Source organism: Canis lupus, chromosome 18, assembly GCF_003254725.2.
Source record: "Canis lupus dingo isolate Sandy chromosome 18, ASM325472v2, whole genome shotgun sequence".
NCBI classification, from domain to species: Eukaryota; Metazoa; Chordata; class Mammalia; order Carnivora; family Canidae; genus Canis; species Canis lupus.
Genome location: NC_064260.1, coordinates 40,916,393 through 40,942,177, shown reverse-complemented (window position 1 = coordinate 40,942,177; position 25,785 = coordinate 40,916,393). Strand labels below are relative to the sequence as shown.

At 34.4% G+C, this 25,785-nt stretch overlaps 2 protein-coding genes across 2 annotated transcripts; both read left to right on the top strand.

Annotated features, from left to right (window-relative positions):
• Window positions 1–1,561: 1,561 nt before the first annotated feature.
• LOC112663611 (olfactory receptor 4A15) lies at window positions 1,562–22,347 on the top strand. The gene is made up of 6 exons (XM_025452683.3): window positions 1,562–1,676; window positions 13,326–13,400; window positions 14,399–14,471; window positions 15,043–15,164; window positions 15,525–15,582; window positions 20,859–22,347. The coding sequence occupies exon 6, from the start codon at window positions 20,896–20,898 to the stop codon at window positions 21,847–21,849; it is 954 nt and encodes a 317-aa protein (XP_025308468.1). The 5' UTR covers window positions 1,562–1,676; window positions 13,326–13,400; window positions 14,399–14,471; window positions 15,043–15,164; window positions 15,525–15,582; window positions 20,859–20,895; the 3' UTR covers window positions 21,850–22,347.
• LOC112663106 (olfactory receptor 4A5-like) lies at window positions 5,468–6,415 on the top strand. The gene has a single exon (XM_025451692.2). The coding sequence runs from the start codon at window positions 5,471–5,473 to the stop codon at window positions 6,413–6,415; it is 945 nt and encodes a 314-aa protein (XP_025307477.2). The 5' UTR covers window positions 5,468–5,470.
• Window positions 22,348–25,785: the final 3,438 nt, after the last annotated feature.

Genomic DNA, 25,785 nt, shown 5'->3' with positions numbered 1-25,785 from the left:
CTTAAGTTAAAAGCTTAGCTGCCTTTAAAGCTTTATTTTTAACATAAATATGTATTTTAATGGCTCTTTATGTATGATCCTTATCATCTAGAAGACACAATTTACAGCTAAACATATGTAAAGATCAAGTTGCTCAATGGAGCCCATCATAAGCTATTGGAAAATGAGTGAGTTGAAGCCCTTAGAGACTTGATATAGAAGCAGGCTTTTGTTGGAAAATAATTTGTTTCTTGTAGAAACAGTTACTCAGTTGACACTGGACTGAAATTAAGGGATTGAATTAATGCACTGAAAATCATTATGATGTCAGTTGACATAGATTCAGGCCTTGGTCAACGGCATCCATTCCAACACAGAATTAAATAACTGTGACTCGTTCTCTTTTTATGAATTGCAACTTTGACCTCAGTAATTTCCCTCATCCTAAGGCCTTCTCCCTCTGAGCCCCAGGGCCTCTTGATTAGAGATGCTAACAGGTAGAGATAGGACCTCCTTTGTTGCAGACATGATTGCATAAGTAAATCTGAGACTGGTTCTCCTTTCACTTTGGTATAGATAAGACTTGCCTTACTTAAATGTTCTCCTAAATGAAATTCACAATTTATTATTTGTTTGATATATATATTTTTTCTGTTCAAATTAGAGGCTTTTCACACGTTTGACTGTCTGCTAGTCTTTCTTGGCAAGAACCTAGTTTTTTTCCTCTAAGGATTTTTCTGGGAAGAAAACTGTCCAGAAGGGGTAACTTTATTTGAATTTATTCCAAATATTCTCATAAACTAATGTGTAATGTCCTTACATTCTCTTTCATTGAATACAGTAATGATGTGGAAAGCCATAGGCTGTGTCTGCATATATAAATGGAAAGATTATTTTCCTGATAACAATGGCCCAAGAGATTTCTGAGGATTCAAATATCTGCCCAGGCTGGAGTTTCTCTTCATCACCTATACGTTTCTCTGGTGTGCTTTCCTGTTCATATATATCCCTCATAAGTATGTGGAAGGCCCTAGTTCTTTGGTATGAAACTGGGGAAAGGTAGAAAAATGCTTTCCATTATGGAAGCAGCCTTAGAGATACATTATGAATAACTGAATAGATAGTTTAGTCATTGGTCTTCCAGGAAGCAAATTTCAGAATTTGTTTTGTTAGGCACAGAGACATGTTAATGTTCAGATATATGAATAAAATACTTTTTGGTTGCCTCACCATAACTGCCTAATAAGAGATTCATTCAAGTAACTAATTTAAGGTTATTTTTTAAAATTTGAGTGTTTTTATATTGGTAAATAAGGGCTTGATCAAGCTAATTTCTACTAGTAAGGCCAATTTTTGCATAGTTTTCCCAACATTAGCAGCTTTGTCTTTCTCTGAAGACATTTTCCCAGTGAGTGAGAATGTTCAACTATCTTTGTACAGTTAATATTTGTGTTGTTTTAAGTGTCTTTGTATTTTAGGCATCCACATGGATAGTTCTACACTCATCTGAAAGACTGAGATGATGGGGAGCCTGCATGGAAATGTGGAAAGTGTGACCATTTGGAACTATTTCTAGGTGGACTGATCAGCCACACATTATTATATGTTCTGTTGCAACACATAGTTATGTGAAGTATCTATTGCTATCCACAGTGGTAGAAGCACTATTTTTAACGTCCAGAGAAAAGACCCAAGAAGTAAGTCTTTAAAACAACCAAGGCATATTCAGTAAAAATTCATGTTATTTATTTAAATATAGCTAATGCTTAAATATGATATATTTTCATTGGAAGAGGTCTGAATTAAGCTGGCAAAAATGAATCTAGCCAGTGTATATAAAATATGTTTGGTTTCAGTATTATAGCCTGACATGTTTATTGTCCATTTTGCAAATAACAAAGGGGAATATTAAATGCTTTTTAAAAGGTTTTGTTTATTTATTGAGAGAGAGAGAAAACAGGAGAGTGTGTAAGCAGGGGGAAGAGTAGAGGCAGAGAACCTCAAGCATACTTTATTTTAGTTTAAAATGAACTAATGGATTGATAAGCAACCTTGGCTCATGGGCTATTACTACAGTTACATAGTATTTATATTATGCCAATTTTATAATTACTGTTAGACATTAAATTAGAAAATTTAAAATCACATATCATATCAAGTCTGTTAGAATATAAAAGAATAAAAGCCTATTTTGTTTTGGAAGCTTGATGTAGGCTGTTATGTGTGAATCTTAAAATTATCATAGAAACCGTGTTTGTGCATATTTCTGAAAAAACTCATGCTAAGGGGGGTAAATTTTGGCCACTAAGATATAAAACTGTAATTGTATAGTACTGTAGTATTTTTGTTACTGTGGGATCTTAATTTATTTTTTTAATAAAATAGAGCCATGTTAACTTAGTGGTTTCAGTTATTAAAGCCTTGTAACATGCTCTCAGTTTTTATAGTTATAAAATCTTTGATGACTTAAACTGTGGAGAATAGTTTGTATACTTAATTTCTACATGTGAATAATTTAACTAATAGATTTATCCTAGTAAAATCCAACACTAGGATTGATAAGATACTCTTTCCTTCAGAAAGTAAGGATTAAAAAATAATAACTGGATATAGACTGCCTTATATCCTTATGTTCTTCAACTGGTATGGCTTTGTCAATCTAGAGCTTCAACAGTGATAGAACTCCTGAACCAAATGGAGTAGTCATGTGAATGAGGCATGTGGACTATTGATCATACCTGGCTTCTAAGGAAACCTCAGTCTTCTGCACTTATCCTCACCCCCTGCAAAAACTATGGGAATGGAATCAACTTGTCTATATTTGGGACTTAGTAATTCTGTAATTCTCCTGAACACTGAATAACCCAAAAGTTTGGGTTTGTATCTGTAGCTGGACAAGTCTTTTCTCATTTAATTTTGTCCTTAGTGTTAGATGTAGGGTTTCTGAGGAATCAGGGCTTTTATTCTTTTTGAATTTTCTTTTTTACTGAGATGTGCTCTGTGTTTACTTGTTATGATTTCCTCAAATGCCTCCTCAGTGACCACTGGAAGGCTCACAGGATTTGGCTTCTAGCTCTCTCTCACTAAAGGAGACCTTTCTGAATATGATTTTTCAAAGAAAACTAACATCACTTAATTATCACATTAATATTTTTTTTACCTGTGAATATTCATTTCTTAAACATAATTTCTCCTTCCTGATTTGATACTTCTTTTCTTTCATTTTCTACCTGTCCCCCCCCCAGCTTTCTGCTTGCATCTCGACAAGATACATTTCCTCATAGGTAAATATTACTACTCATATGTAATAAAATAGGCATACAACCTTATTCTATGCACAAAAAGGGGTTCATGAGTTATAGGTGCAATATTCTTTTTTTTTTAAGATTTTATTTATTTATTCATGATAGTCACAGAGAGAGAGAGAGAGAGAGGCAGAGACACAGGCAGAGGGAGAAGCAGGCTCCATGCACCGGGAGCCCGCCGTGGGATCCGATCCCAGGATCGCGCCCTGGGCCAAAGGCAGGCGCCAAACCGCTGCGCCACCCAGGGATCCCAAGTGCAATATTCTTTTATCCAGAACTTTATCTATAATTCTTGTCAAAATGACAAAGATCCAGATGATTTGTTCTGATGCAATTTAACAGTGAAACATTCAAGAACATTAATAATACTGTAATTTGTTGAGCTTTTACCTAGTGCCAGGCATATTCTAGGTGCTTTATTTATTAATCAAACAACAGGCTTAGGAGGTAGAAACTATTATTATCCTCATTCCAAAATTCATGAAACTGAGTCCCAGAGAGTTTAAGTTGCCCAAGGTCATCTAAATGGTAAGTGTTGGAGCTGGGATTCCAACACAGACAGTCCAGCTCCAGAGTCCACTTTTATTCACTACCATGTTATGCTCTCTCCAAGGATGTTTTGGGTCTTAAATGGGTACACTGAATGAGAAACTTGTAGTCATTATTTGGCCTTTACCATGATCAAATCCCATTTACCACTGGCTAGCATTTTTCAGGGAATAGTGGTTAAGCTTGGAAATTTTTATTTAATTATAAAAATATGAAAAAAAGAGAAAAATGTCAGCAGAATAGAAGAGACGAGGCTGCATGAAAAGTATTGCAGAGAGTTCGACTGGAAAGGATTCTGCGATCACCTAGTTCAATCATTTTATTTTCCAGCAAACAGACTGAGACAGGATGTAATTATAGTTAGAAGATGACTCAAGCTCATGCCTTCTCACCCTGGCTTAGAGTTTTCCCCTGAGTGTGCTGCTTTTTACAACCTGGGCACTGAAGTTCTATTTTTTTTTCTTAAGATTTTATTTATTTATTTGAAAGAGATAGAACACAAGCAGGGGGATGGGCAAAGGGAGAGGGAGAAACAGACTCCCTGCTGAGCACTGAGCTCTGTGGCCAGGCTGGATCTAAGGACCCTGAGATTATGACCTGAGCTAAAGTTAGATGCTTCTCCGAGCCACCCAGGCACCCGAAAGTTCTATTTTTGAGCACTCTCGGTATCCAAGAAGCACTATAAATAAAACCATGCCCTATTTTCCCCTACCTCTTTTTTCAGGGACTGTTTTTCTTGTCTCACTATGTCGTTTACCCCAAGGGTTTTGAAAAAAAAAAAAAAAAACCAAGTTAATGTAACAATTTGTAAAAATTGCAAGTCAGTTCAGTTCCATTCAAATATATTTGCTGAAAATCTAGATAGTGTGTGTGGGTTTTTTTTTTAATAGTGTATATGTGTTAAGAGTTGTGCAGTAGGCAAAGATTAAAGGGTGATAAATCTCAACTCTTAAAAAGCTAATAGAGAATCAGACTCCCGTGATAGAGAGTGATATGCTAAATAATTTTGTAGTTGTTTGGTACAGCTCAGTCTAGTCATTATGTCAAAGTCTAGTCTGAACAACTAACAGTGAAATATCATAGTATTAAGTGAATTATTCCAGAAAAGCTGCTATTTTTGGTGCTAGATAAATCACAGTGTAAAGGTACTTACTCACTGCAAATATTACCACTTCAAAGGACTGACTCTATGCTGATTTGTGTAGAGTTTATTGCCACTACCAGAAAGTAAGTTTCTGGAGAGCAGGAATCCTTTCCTTGTTTGTGGCTGCTGACTTCTGTGCCAAGGGCTGACATATTTTAAATAAGGCTATAATAAATATATGACTAGATTTAGGCTTTTGATTGCTCTTTTCTATAAATGATCCACTAAGACTTAGAGAAAGAAATTCTTACTTGTAGGCCAACAAAATCATCTGAAGAGAAATAGAATTGTCAAGGGAAAGTGTAATGGGCTTTTTGGAAGAAGAACTCAATAGGTATCACTAAATGTTTATTGCATGTAAACTGCTGTAGAAAAAGATATAATGATGAAGACGTATTCTTAACAATGGACATATTTATGGTCATGTTCATGATTTCATTACAGGTCCTGTTCTCATCTCTCAACCTTGAAACAGGCCTTATAGAAAGAGTACATGGGAAATAATAATGTGACAGAATTTGTCCTCCTTGGCCTCACTCAGGATCCTGAGGGGCAGAAAGCATTATTTGTCATGATTTTACTCATCTACATTGTGACAATGGTGGGCAACCTACTCATTGTAGTGACTGTTTTTGGCAGCCCCTCTCTGGGCTCCCCCATGTACTTTTTCCTTGCCTATCTGTCACTTATGGATGCTGTTTATTCCACTGTCATTTCACCCAAATTGATTATAGACTTACTCTGTGACAAAAAGACAATTTCTTTCCCAGCTTGCATGGGTCAGCTCTTTCTAGAACACTTCTTTGGGGGTTCTGAGGTCTTCCTTCTGGTCATGATGGCCTATGATCGCTATGTGGCCATCTGTAGGCCACTGCATTACCTGACTGTTATGAATCGACAGGTTTGCATCCTGCTGATAGTGGTGGCCTGGATTGGAGGTCTTGTGCACTCTATGGTTCAGCTTCTCTTTGTGTACAGCCTCCCATTTTGTGGCCCCAATGTCATTGATCACTTTATCTGTGACATGTACCCATTATTAGAACTTGCCTGCACTGACACCTACTTAATAGGCCTCACTGTGATTGCCAACGGTGGAGCAATCTGTATGGTCATCTTTATCCTTCTACTCATCTCCTATGGAGTCATTCTAAATTCTCTTAAAAGTCACAGTCCAGAAGGGAGGCGCAAAGCCCTGTCTACCTGCAGTTCCCACACCACAGTGGTTGTCCTTTTTTTTGTTCCCTGCATTTTCATGTATGTTAGACCTGTTTCTAACTTGCCCATTGATAAGTCTGTAACTCTGGTTTATACAGTTATCACTCCCATGTTATATCCTTTAATATATACCTTGAGAAATTCAGAGATGAAAAATGCTATGGAAAAATTCTGGTGTAAAAATTTAACAAAAGGTAGAATAAGAATGTGTCACCTAAACTGAATACACTTATTTTAATTCTAAAGCAAGAAAAAAGGTAAAATTCTAACAATGGATTTAGCCAATTCAATGGATTCTCTAGAGATATTTCTTTTTATTTTATACAAAGTCATCAAAAAATAGAATAAATTATCTTTTGAAGTAAGAATCAATCTGATAGGTAAAAGGATGGATAAAAGGCACAGGTATTTTTCCAATTATAAGTAAAAATAAAATTAATTTCACTTTGTAGCCTTATTTTTCTTGGCTCATATCAAAATGGGTATTTAGAAATGAATTTTTAAGTTTAAAATGTGAAAAGCAATTACCTTTGAAAATTTACTCTCACCTAAATTAATGAGAAAACAATTTGGCTAATACTTAGAATAAGTTACTGGGGCCAAAAGAGTGGTTTCTAGATTTTAATGTTCATTATTCTATCAGTGTGGCAACCTTCTGTACCTGCATTGTGCATCCTGCCTTTAAAATTACTTTCCATTCCTCAGGTCAGTGCTTATGCTTCTGCAGTTCAAGACATTTATATGGAGGATGATATAGTGTTTGGTTAGACACTATCAGTGAGCAATTTTGTTAAATGGGATGTTGGATGTTTTCACATGTTGGGATGAAACTGTGTGGGATAGTTAATGATAAAAACAGATTCTAGTTCTCGATCTGAGCACAGAAAACCATACTCATCCAAATTATAAACATATTTTTATCCTTTCCTTCATTAGTTATTAGGTACATTTTTGCAATTCTTCAAAGAAGAGATAGAACTGTTTATTTTGTTTTCATGATACTGAAGATATGGGTAAAGAAAGAGGATGAGCACAGGGTGTTATTCTATATGTTGGCAAATTGAACACCAATAAAACATTATTAAAAAAAGAAATGCATTATTTTGCATAGCAATATGTTTCCTAAAAGTTGTATTCTATTTAAATACTTTGTACTTACTAGACTTAGCAATGTTTTCTTTGGTCTAAACAAAATTTGTTTTTCACAGTCATGCAAAAAATACCGATAACAGGTTTTTCTGTCTGCAGTCCATCCTGGAACACTGTAAACTAGGAAGAAGGGGCAGCTTGGGTGGCTCAGTGGTTTACCACTGCCTTCAGCTCAGGGTGTGGTCCTGGAGCCCCGGATTGAGTCCCACATCCGGCTCCCTGCGTGGAGCCTGGTTCTCCCTCTGCCTGTGTTTTTACCTCTCTCTGTGTGTCTCTCATGAATAAATAAATAAAATCTTAAAAAAAAAAAAACTAGGAAGAAAATCAAACTGCTTTCATTGTAACATGGAGTATCATCTATGATTTATAAGAATTTTCTAACTAAAAAAACTGTAGAACTTTTATTTTAAAATTTTATTAAGCATTTTTTCATGCATATTGATAATATATGCAATTAACTTTTAAATATTGTAGTCTCTTAGAAGAGCTAGAAAAAAAGACAAAAACAAAACCCAAGACCAGTAGAAGGGAAGAAATAATAAAGATTAGAGTAGAATAATAAAGATTAGAGTAGAAATATAGTATGATTCAGTCTTTTTAGATTTGTAATATATATTATGTCTCTATTTATGAGATTTAACCAGGGCGTTCTTCAGTACGTACTTGAAGAAAATGTGTATTCTATTTTTCTTGGATGGAATGTGATATCTATATGTATATATCTAAAAGATAATATATATCTTTTAGAACCATGTATTCTGAAATATGCTTCAAGCAAAAAATGTTATTGTTGAAAAAAGAACTTAACTGAGGGTACTCATTTAAAATAAAGATTGTCAGAGAAAAGGTGTTTGGGGAGAATGGGTGAAGGGGATTAAGAGTACATTTATCATGATGAGCACTGAGTAATAACATTTAGAATTGTTGAATCAGTATATAATACAGTGAAACTAATATAACACTATATGTTAACTATAAAAGTAAAAAACAATAATATATCTATATATATCCTGAGCTCATTCTTTGAAAAGATCAACAAATTTGATAAGCCTCTAGCCAGCCTCATCAAACAGAAAAGAGGAAGAGAGGATTCAAATACAATCAGAAATGAAAGACCAAAAAAAAAAAAAAAAAAAGAAAGAGCATAAATAGCAACCAACATGATAGAAAAACACAGGATTATAAGAGAATATTATGAAAAATTATATGCCAACAAATTGGACAATCTAGAAGAAATAGTTACATTCCTAGAAACAAATAACCTTCCATAATTGAATCAGGAAGAAATAGAAAATTTGAACAGGCAAATTACCAGCCATGAAATTGAATCTGTAATTAAAAAAATCCCAACAAATTCCAGAACCAGATGATTTCATAGGTGAGTTCTACCAAACATTTATTATTATTTTTTTTACCAAATATTAAAAGAATTAATACCTATTCTTCTCAAACTATTCCAAATGATAGAAGAAGAAGGAAAACTTCCAAATTCATTCTCTGAGGCTAGCATTACCCTCATACTAAAACCAGATAAAGACACCACACACAAAAAAGAGAACTACAGGCAAACTTGGCTGATGAACATAAATGCCAAAATTCTTAACAAAATATTAGCAAACTGAATCAAACAATACATTAAAAAAATAATTCACCATGATCATTGGGATTTATTTCTGCATTACAAGAGTGGTTCAATATTTACAAATCAATTAATGTGATATATTACATCAACAGAAGAAAAGATAACCATATAATCATTTCAGTAGAAACGGAAAGAACATTTGACAAAGTATAATATCCATCCATGGTAAAGCCCTCAAGAAGGAGGTTTAGAGGGAGCATACCTTTAACATAATGAAGGCCATATATGGAAAACCCATAGTTAACATCATACTCAAACTGAGAGCTTTTTCCCTAAAATCAGAAACAAAATAAGGATGTCCACACTCACCACTTTTATTCAACATATACCGGAAATCCTAGCCACAGCAACTGGACAAGGTAAAGAAATAAAAGGCATCTAATTTGGAAAGGAAGAAGTAAAACTTTCACTATTTGTAGATGACATGGTATTATATATAGGAAATTCTCAAGAATTTCCACCGAAAGCTTCTAGAACTGAAAAATGAATTCAGTAAGGTCACAGGATACAAAATCATTTTACATAAATATGTTGTATTTTATATACTAATAATGAAATAGCAGAGAGAGAAATTAAGAAAACAATTACATATACAATTACACCAATAATAATAAAGTACCTAGGAAAAAACTTAACCAAAAAGATGAAAGACCTGTATTCTGAAAACTATAAAACATTGATAAAAGAAATTCAAGATGACACAAAAAAATGGAAAGACATTCTATGCTTATACATTGTGAGAACAAATATTGTTAAAATGCCAATACTACCCAAAGCAATCTACAGATTTAATGCAATCCCTATCAAAATGCCAACATTTTTTCGTAGCAATGGAGCAAAGAATCCCAAATTTGTAGAGAACCACAAAAGACCTCAAATAGCCAAAGCAATGTTGAAAAACAAAAACAAAACTGGAGGTATCATGATCCTTGAATTTAAGATATACTACAAAGCTGTTGCAATGGAAACAGTATAGTATTGGCACAAAAATAGACACACATCAGTAGAATAGAGAGCCTAGAAATAAACCCATGATTATATGGTCAATTAATCTTTGACAAAGGAGGGAAGAATATACAATAAGAAAAAGACCGTCTCTTCAACAAATTGTGTTGGGAAAACTAGATAGCTACATGCAAAAGAATGACACTGGACCACTTTTTTACACCATACACAAAATAAACTCATCAAAGTAGATTAAAGACCTAGATGTGAGTCCTGAAAAAACAAATACCATATGATTTCATTCATATGTGGAATTTATGGAGAAATCAACAAAATGAGACAAACAAAAAGACAGACTCTCAGAAGTAGAGACCAAACTGATAGTTACCAGCACGGAGGTGCATGTGTGGATGAGTGAAGTAGGTGAAGGGGATTAAGAATACACTTACCATGGTGAGCTGAGTAATGTATAGAATTGTTGAATCACTATATTGTACACCAGAAACCCGTAGAATATGGTATATTAATTTTATTGGAATTTTTAAAAAGCTTTTGGTATTTTTGTGTTGAAATTACATTGATGTCACTGACAACTGAATCTTCATGTTCTGAATATAACAACTCTGCACTCATTTAGGTTTTAATGCTCTTAAAATTTGGAAAAATTTTATAAAATTTTAATATCTCTTTTGATAAATTTATTTATGTTTTTATTGCTTTTTCCCACATACCTACTGAAAATAGATTTTATAAATATTTGTAATTTTTATAATATAAGCCAAATTATATCTCACTGCAAGTCAACAATTTACATTCATTTTGTTAGCAGCACTGTATTTTACCATTGGCACTTCTCTTTTGAAGTGCCTCTTCACGTACTTCAATTTATTTGGCATATTCACAATGTTTTATTGACTTAAAAGCGATTTTTTCATAATGCAAAACTTAAAAGTTTTTCCTAGTGTTTTGGTAGTGTGAGTGGTTGTACTTTTTCTTTCAGTGTTGTCAGAATTGCTGCATTTTTATTTCAAGCTCATATAACAATCCATAAATATTTTCTTCTAGTTTATTTATATTTACAGCTTTGAGTATAAATAAGCTTGCATGTGTGGGAGTTTTAGGGAAAAAAGAATATGTGTGTGTGTGTGTGTGTGTGTATGCACATATATCTTAAGAATTTATCTCCCTTTCTGATATTTCCCACACATTTCTTCTCCCTTCCCTTATTTTCCCTTTCACTATTATTTATATTCCCCAAATGAATGAGAACATATAATGTTTGTCTTTCTCCGACTGACTTACTTCACTCAGCATAATACCCTCCAGTTCCATCCACGTTGAAGCAAATGGTGGGTATTTGTCATTTCTAATAGCTGAGTAATATTCCATTGTATACATAAACCACATCTACTTTATCCATTCATCTTTCGTTGGACACCGAGGCTCCTTCCACAGTTTGGCTATCGTGGCCATTGCTGCTATTCCTCAAACAGTTAAAAATAGACCTGCCCTACGACCCAGCAATTGCACTGTTGGGGATTTACCCCAAAGATACAAATGCAATGAAACGCCGGGACACCTGCACCCCGATGTTTCTAGCAGCAATGGCCACGATAGCCAAACTGTGGAAGGAGCCTCGGTGTCCAACGAAAGATGAATGGATAAAGAAGATGTGGTTTATGTATACAATGGAATATTACTCAGCTATTAGAAATGACAAATACCCACCATTTGCTTCAACGTGGATGGAACTGGAGGGTATTATGCTGAGTGAAGTAAGTCAGTCGGAGAAGGACAAACATTATATGTTCTCATTCATTTGGGGAATATAAATAATAGTGAAAGGGAAAATAAGGGAAGGGAGAAGAAATGTGTGGGAAATATCAGAAAGGGAGACAGAACGTAAAGACTGCTAACTCTGGGAAACGAACTAGGGGTGGTAGAAGGGGAGGAGGGCGGGGGGTGGGAGTGAATGGGTGACGGGCACTGGGTGTTATTCTGTATGTTAGTAAATTGAACACCAATAAAAAAAAAAAAAAAAAAAGGAAACATACAATAAACAAGTAAATACATTGGAAAAAAAAAAGAATTTAAATCTACTTTCCAAATGGATTTTTGTTGCCTTAAATCCAGTATTTCAAAATGTTAAAAAAGTCCAATGTATTTCCCTAATCTGATATGTCAGGCTTATTATATATCCAAATATCTATGTATCTCCTTTGGTTGGCTGGTTATTTGTAAGCCAATATCTTTTATTTTAGGTCATGTGAGTAGATTTTGATGTCTGATAAGAAGCCTATCACCCAATACTCTTATTAAAAACAACGTTTTCTGTTTTGAACAATTATTACCCACATAAGTATTAGATCAAGTTCAGAGGTCTTAGAAAGAAACCTATTCAGGTTTTGTTTGACAATTTATTCAATGTCCAACTAATTTGGAAAAGCTCTACTATCTTCTTTTTTTTTTGAAAGATTTTATTTATTTATTCATGAGACACACAGAGAGAGGCAGAGACACAGGCAGAGGGAGAAGCAGGCTCCATGCAGGGAGCCTGAGTGGGACTTGACATGGGACTTGATCCTGAGTCTCCAGGACCACACCCTGAATGGAAGGCAGGCACTAAACTGTTGAGCCATCCAGGGATCCCCAAGCCCTGCTATCTTGATCACATTGAATCATTCTATCTGGGAACATGAAAAAAATCTCTGTTTTTATTTAGGTCTTAAGTATATCTATATTTTTCTCATATGGATCTTCCTTTTTTTTTCTAGTTGATTTCCATATATTTTGTTATTTGGGTTGCATTAATGAGAGATACCCTTTCTACATTATATTTTCTAAATAATTATGACTACTATTTACTAAAAGTATTTATCAGTTTAATCTTGAATTCAGCCACTTTACTGATTTATCTCATTTAAAATGATAGATTTCAGTTAATTCTGGATTTGCTACATACATGATGCTAATATTTTAATGATTTTTCTTTCTAATATTTTGTATCATATTATATTATTGTAATAACATAGGAAAAATGGGATAACTGAATAAAGGAAATCTTGACTCATTCTTAGGTTCAATAGGAATGCCTGTGGTATTTTCTAGTTAAAAATTTCTTCATTAGAGGCATCTGGGTGGCTCAGATGGTTTAGCATCTGCCTTCAGTTTGAGTCATGATCTCAGGATCCTGGAATTGAGCCCCATTTTAGGGCTCCCTGCTCCCCACTCAGTGGAGTCTTCTTCTCTCTTTCTGCCTCTCCTCCTGCTTGTGCTCTTTGTCTATCTCTCAAATAAATAAATAAAATATTAAAACAAAATAAAAATATCTTCATTAAAGAGAGGTGGTGACTCCATGCCCTCTTCATTTCTCTCTTTCTCTCTCTTTTTCTTTTAGGAGCCAGATATTGAAGAATAGAACATTCAAAAGGAATCACTTATCCTAAGGAAGTTGGAGACTTCACCATGCACGGTCAGGGGAAGGAACAGGCTCAGAAAAGACCCCAAAACCCTTAAGTTTGCACCTTAGGCTGCTTCTTAGCACAGAGATAATCTATAACAGTAAAAAAAAAAAAAAAAAAAGAAACCAATATAATAACAAAACCAAACCAAACCAAAAAGAAACCCCCAAAACAGCAAACCTGGGAAAGGGAGGAGAATCTGATCTCCAGAATTACTACATTATTAGATTCAAATGTCTAGTTTTCAGCATAAAATCTGGAAACATAGAAAAAAACCCAGAAAATACAGCTCATTCAAAGGAAAAAAATAAACCGATAGAAATTGTCCCTAAAATCTCTGAGGACTGGACGGGACTTGAACACACTGTTTTAGAGATGCTCAAAGAAGTAAAGGACGTATGACAAAGGCCAAGAAAAGGAAGATAAAGGAAAGGTCAAGGTCATGAATAAAATGGAAATATCAATAAAGAGATAGAAAACTTCCATATCAATAAACCTCAATAAGGAAATAATGTATTTTTCAGATGATGTACACAGAAATTCAGATTTAAAGACCTGAGATTGTTATGTAAAAGACATCTGAATATCAAGTGTCAAATAGTTCTGGATTTAGTTTTTTTTTTTTTCTTATATTACTTCGCAATAGTCTCTTTCAAATCAGATGTCCTGATCACCTGTTTCTGTATTTCTTTTTAAGACAGATTCTCCTCTTTTGGGCAAAACTTCTGGGTTTGAATTTTGTATGTGGGTGTTATCTCCTCCAAATTAAATGAAAGCTTTTAGTGTCTTGATTACCAATAATATTGTGCCATTGTGCATGTCTTTTATATGCAGAGACTTAGGCTTTTTACTTCACTACAGTGCCCTCTCCAACTTGAGAATTTCAGATATATGCTGATTAATTGAAAATAAATAATTCTGGTTCTTGCAACATTATATTTTTGCTATTAATAAATGACGTGCTCCCTGCTGTTAAATTGCTGTTTTTTTCCATTTAATTCTCTTGAAGTGATTGGCCAGGAGAAGCCTCTGAAAATGTGGATCTTGTGGAAGGCCTCCATTCTCGAGAGTATGAATCCTCAGTGAGTTTAATTTTGAACAAACAGCCTTGGAGACACACTATTTTAACAACTCAGTGAAGTAATTTGTTCATTCTTGATTTAGTGCTCCATCATATATTTCCTTACCTGGGAGATTTCTCCTTGGGGATTAATGTTGTTGTCAATATATTAAAAAGAAAGCCATTACATTATTGGTCATGGATCAGATTAAAACAGTCATGTAAATGCTTTCAGAAATATCCCAAACAATCCAAAATATCCATTTCTTTGATTATCCAGATCTCTGCATTATGAACTAAAAATGTTATTAAAGGTTTATTCAATTAATTTGGTTAGTTAAATATAATAATGAAATTTTACATTTGATTTTTGGTACATAATGTCAATGATGGCTTTCAAATTCAATGATTCATCAGTCATATCAGCTGTGTATTCTTGAAGTGAGCTCTGGATAATTCCATAATCCAAACTGTTAAATGTTTATGAAAGTTGAAGATGGTCATGCTTTGTGAAGGCAAAAGGGGAAAAATTGTTATGTGACAAAGCATTTCTGGCTGCATTAACAAAGTGTGTCCTGATATTTTTTCTGCAGTCACACTGGGTTTGATGCTGAGTTATCTTCATCCAATTAAGCCGTCATCTTCCAGAACCAGAGATAGAATTGCAGAAGTGTGGATTTGGAACAAATGACCATAGAGGAAACAGAAAACCCAGGTAACATACTCAGAAAAACTCTTCATATGTTCTCATTCATTTGGGGAATATAAATAATAGTGAAAGGGAATATAAGGGAAGGGAGAAGAAATGTGTAGGAAATATCAGAAAGGGAGACAGAACATAAAGACTCCTAACTCTGGGAAAAAAACTAGGGGTGGTGGAAGGGGAGGAGGGCGGGGGGTGGGGGTGAATGGGTGACGGGCACTGAGGGGGGCACTTGACGGGATGAGCACTGGGTGTTATTCTGTATGTTGGCAAGTTGAACACCAATAAAAAATAAATTTATTATTAAAAAAAAACTCTTCACTGTCATAGGAATAGGACAAAATAAACTTATAATAATCCATCTTTCTTAAGGAACAGGTTTACCATTTGATCTAAAATATCTTATGCCAGATGGTCCAGAAATAAGATAGTAAGTACATGCATTTTCTCTATTGTATAAAATATTATTAGAATAATTACAGTGGCAGTAATTTCTCCAACACTTTATTTTAGATTTACTTAATTATATACTGAGAAAAAGAAAACATAGCATAACATTACAGTACAACCTGATATATATATGGTCTTCAAAATAACTTTTTAAGATTGCTTTATATAATTTAAAGAATCTCATAATTAGATTAGAATTTCCAATAAAAAAATTTAAAGAATCCAACAATTATTTATTTTGTATCAATATATTGGAGATAATAGTAAGGATTACTATAGCTCTTTATAAATTGTTACCTTATACTAGTATCTTTAAATGTTCTGACTCTGTGTAGACATTTTATTTTGTTGTTACTTTTCATTAACGTAATATATACATAGTACATTATTGTGTATTCATTACCACTATCCATCTCCAGAGCTTTTATCATCATCCCAAACTGAAACTCTGCATCCATTAAACAATAACTCCTCATTTCCTTGGCCCCTTGTAAACACTGTTGTACTTTCTGTCTCTGTGAATATGACTATTTACTTATGACTATATTTACCTTATAAAAGGGAGACTATAAGATATTTTCCCTTTTATGTCTGGCTAATTCACCTAGCATAGTGTCTTCAGGCTTTATCCATGTTGTAGCATGCATCAGAATTTCTTTCCTTTCTGGGGATCCCTGGGTGGCTCAGCGGTCCTTTCTAAGGCTAAATAATATTCCATTATTTCTACGTTTTGGCTATTGTGAATAATGCTCCTATGAATGCTAGTGTAGAAATGACAGTTTGAATCTCTGCTTCCTATTGTGTATATTTACCTCTCAAAACAGTTTGATATTTAAATTAATAACTCTTTATTACAAAGGAAAACTCAAAACGAATGTGGAAAGTTGAGGTGAGAGAAATTTAGCTACTTGTTAGATTCATTGACCTGTATTTATTCTTTATTAGAAAGTGAATTTTAGTGTTTGTGGAAATGGAAATCATGAATTTTATTAGATATGAGATCTATAAAATGCCAGTATCTATTTCTGCCTATGGGTTAATTATATGGATATTTTCTCATTTTTAGGGTCTTAAAAATATTGTGATTAACATGGATGCATTGTGTTATGCGTCCAGTTGACTTCTTATTTATAAAATGAGAACGCCTTTGATTAAATTTAGATTTTATGATACATTGCAAAGAGGAGAATGAGATATAGAGAAACACAGACAGAGCACTTGTACACAGTGATGCAAATGGTAAAGAAAGGGGGGTTCTGTAATTGTATATGATAATGACCCAGTCAATCCATCCATCCCTCAGAGAATGTTCCTTTGCATTATGAGAGAAGACAGTGGACTTTGGGGAAGCTCATGTAAAACTAATTATAGAGATGTGGCACTAAAGTGACATGGGAAAACAAATAATGGTAAATAACATCTTGAATTTATTTAGCGCTTATTACTTATTAGACAGTTTTTGGAGAGTTTTATTTGCATTATCATATTTAATCTTTAAAACTACTTTATGTGCTAGATGCCATTATGTTTCATTATGCAGATGATGTGAGTAATTTGCCCAAGGTCACACAGTTGGTAAGTATAGATTCTGAGGCTTAGATGCCAAACCAGAATGGAGAACCTGAGTTCTGATAAAGTACACTGTGGACATCCAGGGACACCCCAGAAAAATTATGAAACAAAACAAAACAAAACCCACAAAGACTATATATGGGATAGCTAATCAACTCTCTCTGATTGTTGTTATTCTGTGTTTGTTCCCAAAGTCTATTCAACCACATTCAGGTTTTAGAGGTAGCATTTTTCCTTTACTATGAAGTAACTGACTTGGGAAAACGTGATAGTTCTTTAAAATGTATCTTTTTACATTTAAAAAATTTTAAAAAAGGTTTTATGTGTTTATTTGAGGGAGAGAAAGAGAGCAAGTGCAGGTGCCTGTAAGCACCTGTGCAGGAGTGAGGAGGGACGGGGGTGGGGGTAAGCAAGATGGAGGGGGAGAAGGAGGAGAAGAGGTAGAAGGAGAGGGGGAAGCAATCTGCTCATTTAGCAGGAAGTCAGGCAGAAGGCTTGATTCTAGGACCCTGGATGGTAAGCTGAGCCAGAGGTGGATGTTTCACTGACTGAGCCATCCAGGTACCCATATATGTATCTTTGTTTATAATTGGATGATCATTGTATACATAAACCACATCTTCTTTATCCATTCATCTTTCGTTGGACACCGAGGCTCCTTCCACAGTTTGGCTATAGTGGCCATTGCTGCTAGAAACATCGGGGTGCAGGTGTCCCGGATAAAGAAGATGTGGTTTATGTATACAATGGAATATTACTCAGCTATTAGAAATGACAAATACCCACCATTTGCTTCAACGTGGATGGAACTGGAGGGTATTATGCTGAGTGAAGTAAGTCAGTCAGAGAAGGACAAACATTATATGTTCTCATTCTTTTGGGGAATATAAATAATAGTGAAAGGGAAAATAAGGGAAGGGAGAAGAAATGTGTGGGAAATATCAGAAAGGGAGACAGAACGTAAAGACTGCTAACTCTGGGAAACGAACTAGGGGTGGTAGAAGGGGAGGAGGGCGGGGGGTGGAAGTGAATGGGTGACGGGCACTGGGTATTCTGTATGTTAGTAAATTGAACACCAATAAAAAAAAAAATAGAAAAAAAAAAAAAAAAAAAAGAAAAAAAAAATTGGATGATCAGATTAGGTGTTTATTAAGACCTCAACATTTTTGCTGCATCATTTTTATGGTCACTACTCGATCATTAAAAGAAATGCTTGCTTATGTGGGGAACAGATTTTACTATAGACTGCTAAATAGAAACATATTCATATATGTATTGTGATCATATTTTTCAAAAAGATCTGGACTAGACTCAAAATTTCAGAGTCCATAATTTCCAGTATTTTGCTGATTTGAAATTCTTTCCCAGTATCTTACACTTTGCATACAATAGACATGGGCTGTTTTTCTGCTTTATGTTGAGCTTCACATAGTGTAGATCTTAATTTATGTTACTTCTCATTGTGGGATAGTTATCATAGATTTAAGTTTTTGGATCATTACTCAATGATTTATTTGTTCTCATTGATTGTGTTAAGAAATTTGAAGTATCTCATGAATGTTGGAAGCAGATATATTTATTTTGAATAAAATACTGCATTGGTAAAGTATAGAATTTTGTATCATTTTGAGTCAAATCACTAGTTTTCAATAGCCTAAAGTAATAATTATGTTCATAAGCACATTTTAACAGTCAAATATTTATCAACCCTTAAAATGCATAAGGTACACATATCGATTCTGGTGATATGTGTACCTTTATTAAAAAGATGTGTTTACTCTCTGGGCAGATCTAATAGATGATGGGAAAACACAGCTAGGGAAAACACAGCTATTAACAAATGAGTGCTACAGGACAAGGGGTTGGATTCTCCTAATGGAAGTTACCTCTTGAATGCTCACACAATCCCTATGAATTGTGCCATTATAAATGCAGACACAGCTTTATAACTGTGAGTGAAGATATTTATGTATGCAATGAACTGCTGGAAGCTCCAAAGATGGAACTCCTTTAAGTAGCTAGTCTCTTCTGATATCTTAAAGTTCAGAATTTGGTTTTCTGGAAGTATAAAACTTCTGAAGGGTGAGTCCTGTATTGATGCTGGATCACTCTCCAGTCTAACTCTGGATTGAAAGTTCAGGAAATCTGAAACTCCTCTACTTCCAATTTAGTTCCCCCAAACCAAACTTGATCAATTACAAAGCTTATGTCATTCAGTTCATTTATGGTTTTCGCCGGTTCCTATCTGCCTTTTCTGTTTTCTCTTATTTTCTCTCTTCTATGTTTATATTCTCCCTCTGATTTTGAGTACAAATTAGCTTGTCTAGAAGCATAAAGAATAAAATAATCTCATTTCCTTCACAAATGATAGTCTACAAATATAGATGTTATAATGGAGCACATTTAAAATAATCCTGCCAAAACAAAATTGCACCCATTACATGTACAGTTGGCATTGGATGGCATCTGATAGTCTTCATGGATAATTTATTTTCCTTAGGTAAGAAGGAATGTCTTGTATTCCACATAGACTCAGATAATCAAGAACTAACAGTATGAACAAAATATCTGGTCTAGTCGATTCATCACTTTAATAATCAAATAACCTTTAACACATGCTAATTCACCCTGAGTATTGTAAAGCTGGTCTACCACGAAGTACTAGCATATTCTTTAAGATACAGTTTTTAATGACCAGAATTCAGAAACTTAAACATCTGAGAAGATTATAACCTTTCCAATTAAGAACATGCATTTTCCCAAGATGATTGAGCAAAATCAATTGATGTTTTGAGATTTTTAGTATAGAATGTTTGCTATGATATCATGATTCTGCCTAAAATCTTTATGATTGCATTCTAAATTGAGCTATGGTTAACAATAATCAATTCTAAACAGTTTTGGAAAGTAGGGAAAATGTCTATGTAGTACCTATTTACTTAGATTTACACTATTCATTTTTCTACCCAATAATCTAGCTTGTAATAAATTTCAGTTCAGTTTGTATGCTTATGTGTGTGTATTTTCAAACAAAATGTTGCTTATGTTGTACTTTCTTGAGTGGGAAGAATTTAATATACTGATCTCATTTGGTTTCTTACATGCTTAAAATTCAGCTGAATTAAATAAAGTTAATAAGCCTTTAAGGGGCATTCATGGTATGTCTGGTTCTCTCACTTCTGCAGGTGACTTATTTTTCAATATTTGGAGCTCATAGTGAAGCAACTCAGAAAGGCAGTTATCTAAATTCAAATTATCACTTTATGCTCCATGAACTAGGTATTATTATGTAAATAAGGTTATTAGAGATGAGATTATTTCCATGGTGGATCTCAGAAGGCCAAGAAAGCATTCAAGATAAAAATAAATGACATATAACATGCAGATTGCAGTAATTGTGAACAGGATTCTGGAGAAAGACCTTCTTTGTTGTTTGGTGGGTCATGTCACAGATAAGCCCACTTGAATGTACCTCCCACATAGAAAATTGGTCTCCTCATTGTAGTTGATGCAAGAAATTTGTGGAAATGAAAGCAAAAACTGTGACTGGTGATTCTAAACTCTCATATTCTAGAAAGTCACCCTGTGTGAGGCTCTGTGGGGCAAACATTGTTGAGTCAGGTAGCCATTTTTGACATAAAGCTTGTGATCCTCTCAAATTCATTATGGCTCTTTTGTTTGCAGCTTCTGACACCAGAGTTCAAGGCCTTCCAAAGAACATATGGGAAATAGAAACAATGTGACAGAGTTTGTCCTCCTGGGGCTCACACAGGACCTGGAGGGGCAAAAATTTCTGTTTATCCCATTCTTACTCATCTACATTGTGACAATGGTGGGTAATTTGCTTATCATGGTGACCATTATGGCCAGCCAGTCTCTGGGTTCTCCCATGTATTTCTTTCTGGCTTATTTGTCATTTATAGATGCTACTTATTCTACTGTCATTGCTCCCAAGATGATTGCAGACTTGCTCTATGAGAAGAAGACTATTTCCTTCCAGGCTTGTATGACTCAAGTCTTTCTAGATCACTTATTTGCTGGTGCTGAAGTCATTCTTCTGGTGGTGATGGCCTATGACCGATATGTGGCCATCTGTAAACCACTTCATTATCTAATCATCATGAATCGGAGGACATGTGTTCTTATGCTGCTAGGGGCCTGGACTGGAGGCTTCCTGCACTCATTGGTTCAATTTCTTTTTATTTATCAGCTCCCTTTCTGTGGCCCCAATGTCATTGACAACTTCGTGTGTGATATGTATCCCTTATTGAAACTTGCTTGCACCAATACCTACCTCATTGGAATTTCTATGATAGCTAATGGAGGAGCCATTTGCACTGCCATTTTCTTCATTCTTCTAGTTTCCTATGGGATCATATTATACTCCCTTAAGACTCATAGTTTAGATGGGAAACTCAAAGCCTTCTACACCTGTGCATCCCATATAACTGTGGTTATTTTATTCTTTGTTCCCTGTATCTTCCTGTATGCAAGACCTAATACTACCTTTCCCATCGATAAATTCATGACTGTGTTTTTAACATTCATAACTCCCATGCTGAACCCCTTAATCTATACTCTGAGGAATGCAGAAATAAAAAATGCCATGTGGAAACTTTGGAGTAAAAACGTGACCTTAGTTGATAGAGAGTTGTATTGCTCATGCAAAATATGATACTACTCTTTTACAGAATCAGGACTATTTTCACTATCAGTGATTATATCTCAAAAATTATCTCCTTGGGTTAGTTAAACCTATTTATTCTGAAACAGCTATATAAATTAATCTTTATTGAATTGGAGTATGTTATAACCCTTACAAAGCAAGAGAATTGTGTGAGTTTAATCCCTGACATATGTAATCATGTCGTGTTAAGATTCTTCAATGGGCATCAATTTTTGGTTTTATTTCAAGTTTTTGTTTGTGGGGTATGGTACCTCCATGGAACATAAAAATATAGAACTTATTCTCTTTTAGTTCAACAGAGTGAAATTTTAAAATTAAAAATTCACATTGTTAAAAAAAAGCTTTAACTAACAATAAAAATAAATATCTTGGTCAAATTAATTAATTTGAAATTTCACTGCACATATTCGTAGTTGAGGATAGATCTATGAGAAGTGAACTTTATTAGCTTTATACTGTGATGGTAGCATAAGTTGATTTTGTATATTTGAGTTAAGTTTTAGACAGAAAAATTAAATTATTCAACCCATTGTGTACATCTATATCAAATGGTCTCTTCTGGTAATTGAAACACATATTTAAGTCACTCATGTCAGAGTGGAACCCATGGTCTGCCTACATCAAATTCTATTCTCTGGGTATACTTTTTTAAAAATTGCAATAAATGTTAAACCTTTTGGGAATGTGCTTTGTTTTACATATGAATGCCTTTCTCATTCTCTGTAAACTTTGTGTTCTTGACTTAAGTGAGAAGTCAAAGGTACCATTTCTGTTTACAATTGCTCTACAGAAGTTTTGGAGGTTGATTCCTGTATTATGAAGATCGTTTTTCAAGGCCCTTGCATTACACATTACCTTGTTGAGAGGTCAACCCATAACATGGATTGGACATGAAATTGGTATTTTTTGCCCTCATCCTTCTTTCAATTTATAATTGGATCCCGTTAGTGTACTTAGCAATATTAATGCTTCCATTTGTTTAACATGTATTGAATAAATGCTAGACATGAATTTTCATTTGTTCTTCAATGAAGAAATAAAATGTAATCTAGGTATTTTAATCAGAAAGGAATCCAATATAGTGGAAATGCTTCAAAATTACCAGTATAAAAGGAACTGACACCTGGATACTGGTGTGAACTCTGTTGGGATCAAGGATTCACCACCTAAGCTGTGATGCAGAGATGAAGAAGCCTGATTCAGGATGAAAGATGTGTGCATATACTTCTTAAGTTCTTTCCTTGTACTGATTATATATATAATATATAATATATATATATATATATATATATATATATATATATATATATGTTAAAGTTTTGCTTCTTACATTTACATCTTTGACCCATATAGGATATACATTTTCAGGTATGGTGTGAGGTAGAAATATAGTTTCCTTTTTATTCTAAGAATAAATTTTCCCAGCACATTTATTGAATAACCCTTGAATTTCCCACCATGCTGCAACACCTCCACCTTCATATATAAAAAATCCATATATCTATTCTTCTATTTCTTAGCTTTATATATTGTTCAATTAGTTGATCCATGAACAGTAATACAGTACCTAGATTACTGCAATGTTTCAGTTTACTATTGTAACATAAAAAAATCACCCCAAAATTTAGTGGCTGAAAATACCAGCAATCACTTTATTGCTTCAGATAGTTTCAGTGAGTAATGAATTTGGGAGCAGTTCAGAGAGGTACTTCTGTTCAGGGTCTCTCCTGAGATTGCAGGCAGCAATTGGCTGAGCCTGAGGTCATCTGAGAAGTTTCTCCAGTCACATGTCTTGTACCTAAGCCTGCAAGTCTTGAACAGTGGGGACTAGAACAACTGGTATTCCTTGAGATCGTAAGGAGGATGTGGCCCTAATATGATAGGAGATCATATGATAGGATGTGTCCTTGTAAGGAGAGGAAGGAACAGTAGAGTTCACTCCCTCAAATGTGTGCACAGAAGAGAAGCCATATGAGGATAGTGGGAGAAGGTGGACCATCTACAAACCCAGAACAGAGACCTCACTAGAAACCAACCCTGTTGCGACCTAGATCTTGGACTCCAGCCTCCAAGACTTGGGAAAATCAATGTCTGTTTAAGCCTCTCAGTCTGTAGTATTTTGTTATGACAGTAGAAATAGATTCATGATGATGATGATGATAAATAATCTAGATTTGGTGAATAAAGCCTTGAATTGAATTACCATAATTCAATTCAGGAAGATTGTAGCTTCTCATCCAATCACCAGATATGAAAAATTTCTAAAACTAGCACTTTTTAAATGAGTGAATCATCACAAATCTTTGAATAAATACTCCATGATGCCACCAAAATTAAGGGGTGTGTATCTTTCTCTAAGGCATCTGAGACCATTTGCCAGGGTAACTGTGCTCTGGAAAAAGAAAAATACACAAATATTTCTGGAGATACTAGAAATATGTTGCAAACCAATGCACAGAATGCCACTGTGGTCTAGTGGTCAGAAAGCAGATGGAAAGTGAAAGAATATTGACTCAAAGCTATCATAGTGGGCCAGTTCTGCATCCATTATTAGACTACAGACTACATGTATTCTCTAGGAGTACATTTCCATTTTGGATCATTAGTCCCTGGAGTATAGTTTTATGGAATGAAGGACTGAGTAGAACTATTTAGAACTAATTTTCCTCTTCAAAATAGTAAGCAAAAAGCAGTAAGCATATCCTTGGACTACCAAAGAGATTCGATGGACACAGGGAGTGAGACTTAACTACATTCCCATTTAATTTACTTGTTTGGCTTGGGAATAAAATGCAAATTCTAAATATGTGTGGAAAATGGAAGCTTAAATAAATTAGATCAGACTTGAGAGTGCTGAGCAAGAGACATTGGAGGGTCTCTAGCCCTTGTGGAAATATGTGATGCCATTGTACATTCTCTCTGTTAAAACACTTCATTCCAAGATTTATTTTGTTGTTTGTGGCTCACTCCTTTTAAGGCTTTTCGTTCTGTATATATGCCAAGTGTTTTCTCCTATGGTTTCCGATATGGTTTTGGAGCTCCAAAGTGTCCTCTTTGTAACTCCTACTAAATTTTTTAAAATTGAGAACTCTGTTCCATTTACTGTAGATGATTAAACCAATATAAATCCAAAGACATTCAGTGGGTTCCTGAAAAAGAAATAAATTAGGCAAGCCAAAAATGTCTTGTTTGAATTACTCTCAACAAATGAGAATATCAGCTATGCCATGTAGGTAAAAGATAAGTAGGTTGAGTTATAAGAAGACTAAATTTTTATCCTTAATTTGTCACTATCTGAATGTGTAATTTGGGAATATTTCTTTCCATCCCTGGATCTCACTTTCTTCACATGGAAAATAAAAAGTATGGATTAAGTACTTTTCAATAATTAATTCAATCCCCAATGCCTAAGATTACTGACTGACCAAATTCTAGCCCCTCTGTGCTTGAATTTTCAGAAAACTCTCAGAATATAATATGAAATCCAAGATTAGTATTCTTATAGTTACACACAGAAAACACTTTCTAGGGACTTTTGATTGTGGAGAGCTCTAAAATTAGGCAGAGAACATTGTGGAACTGAAATAGTAGAAACTCATTTTGATTCTACCACTTACTAGTTACACCATCCTGGAAAAGTAAAAGAAATCATTCTAAGCCTCAGTTTTTCTATCTATGAGTTGGGAATAATGTATTCATTCTTTAGAGTTATTCTGAGATTGAATATGAGAGATTATAAATAATGTACTTGATACCTTCTTTTGATAGTGAATGTAGAGCAAATTAGAAATGGAAAGGGACAGTAATATGTTATTAACTGACTTGACAAAGTAAATAGGTAATAGTAATTCCAAATTCTCCTAAGAGAATTCTCAAAGGAAGAAGTTGATATATTTCAAATTCCCAAGTGTTTTTTTGAATCTA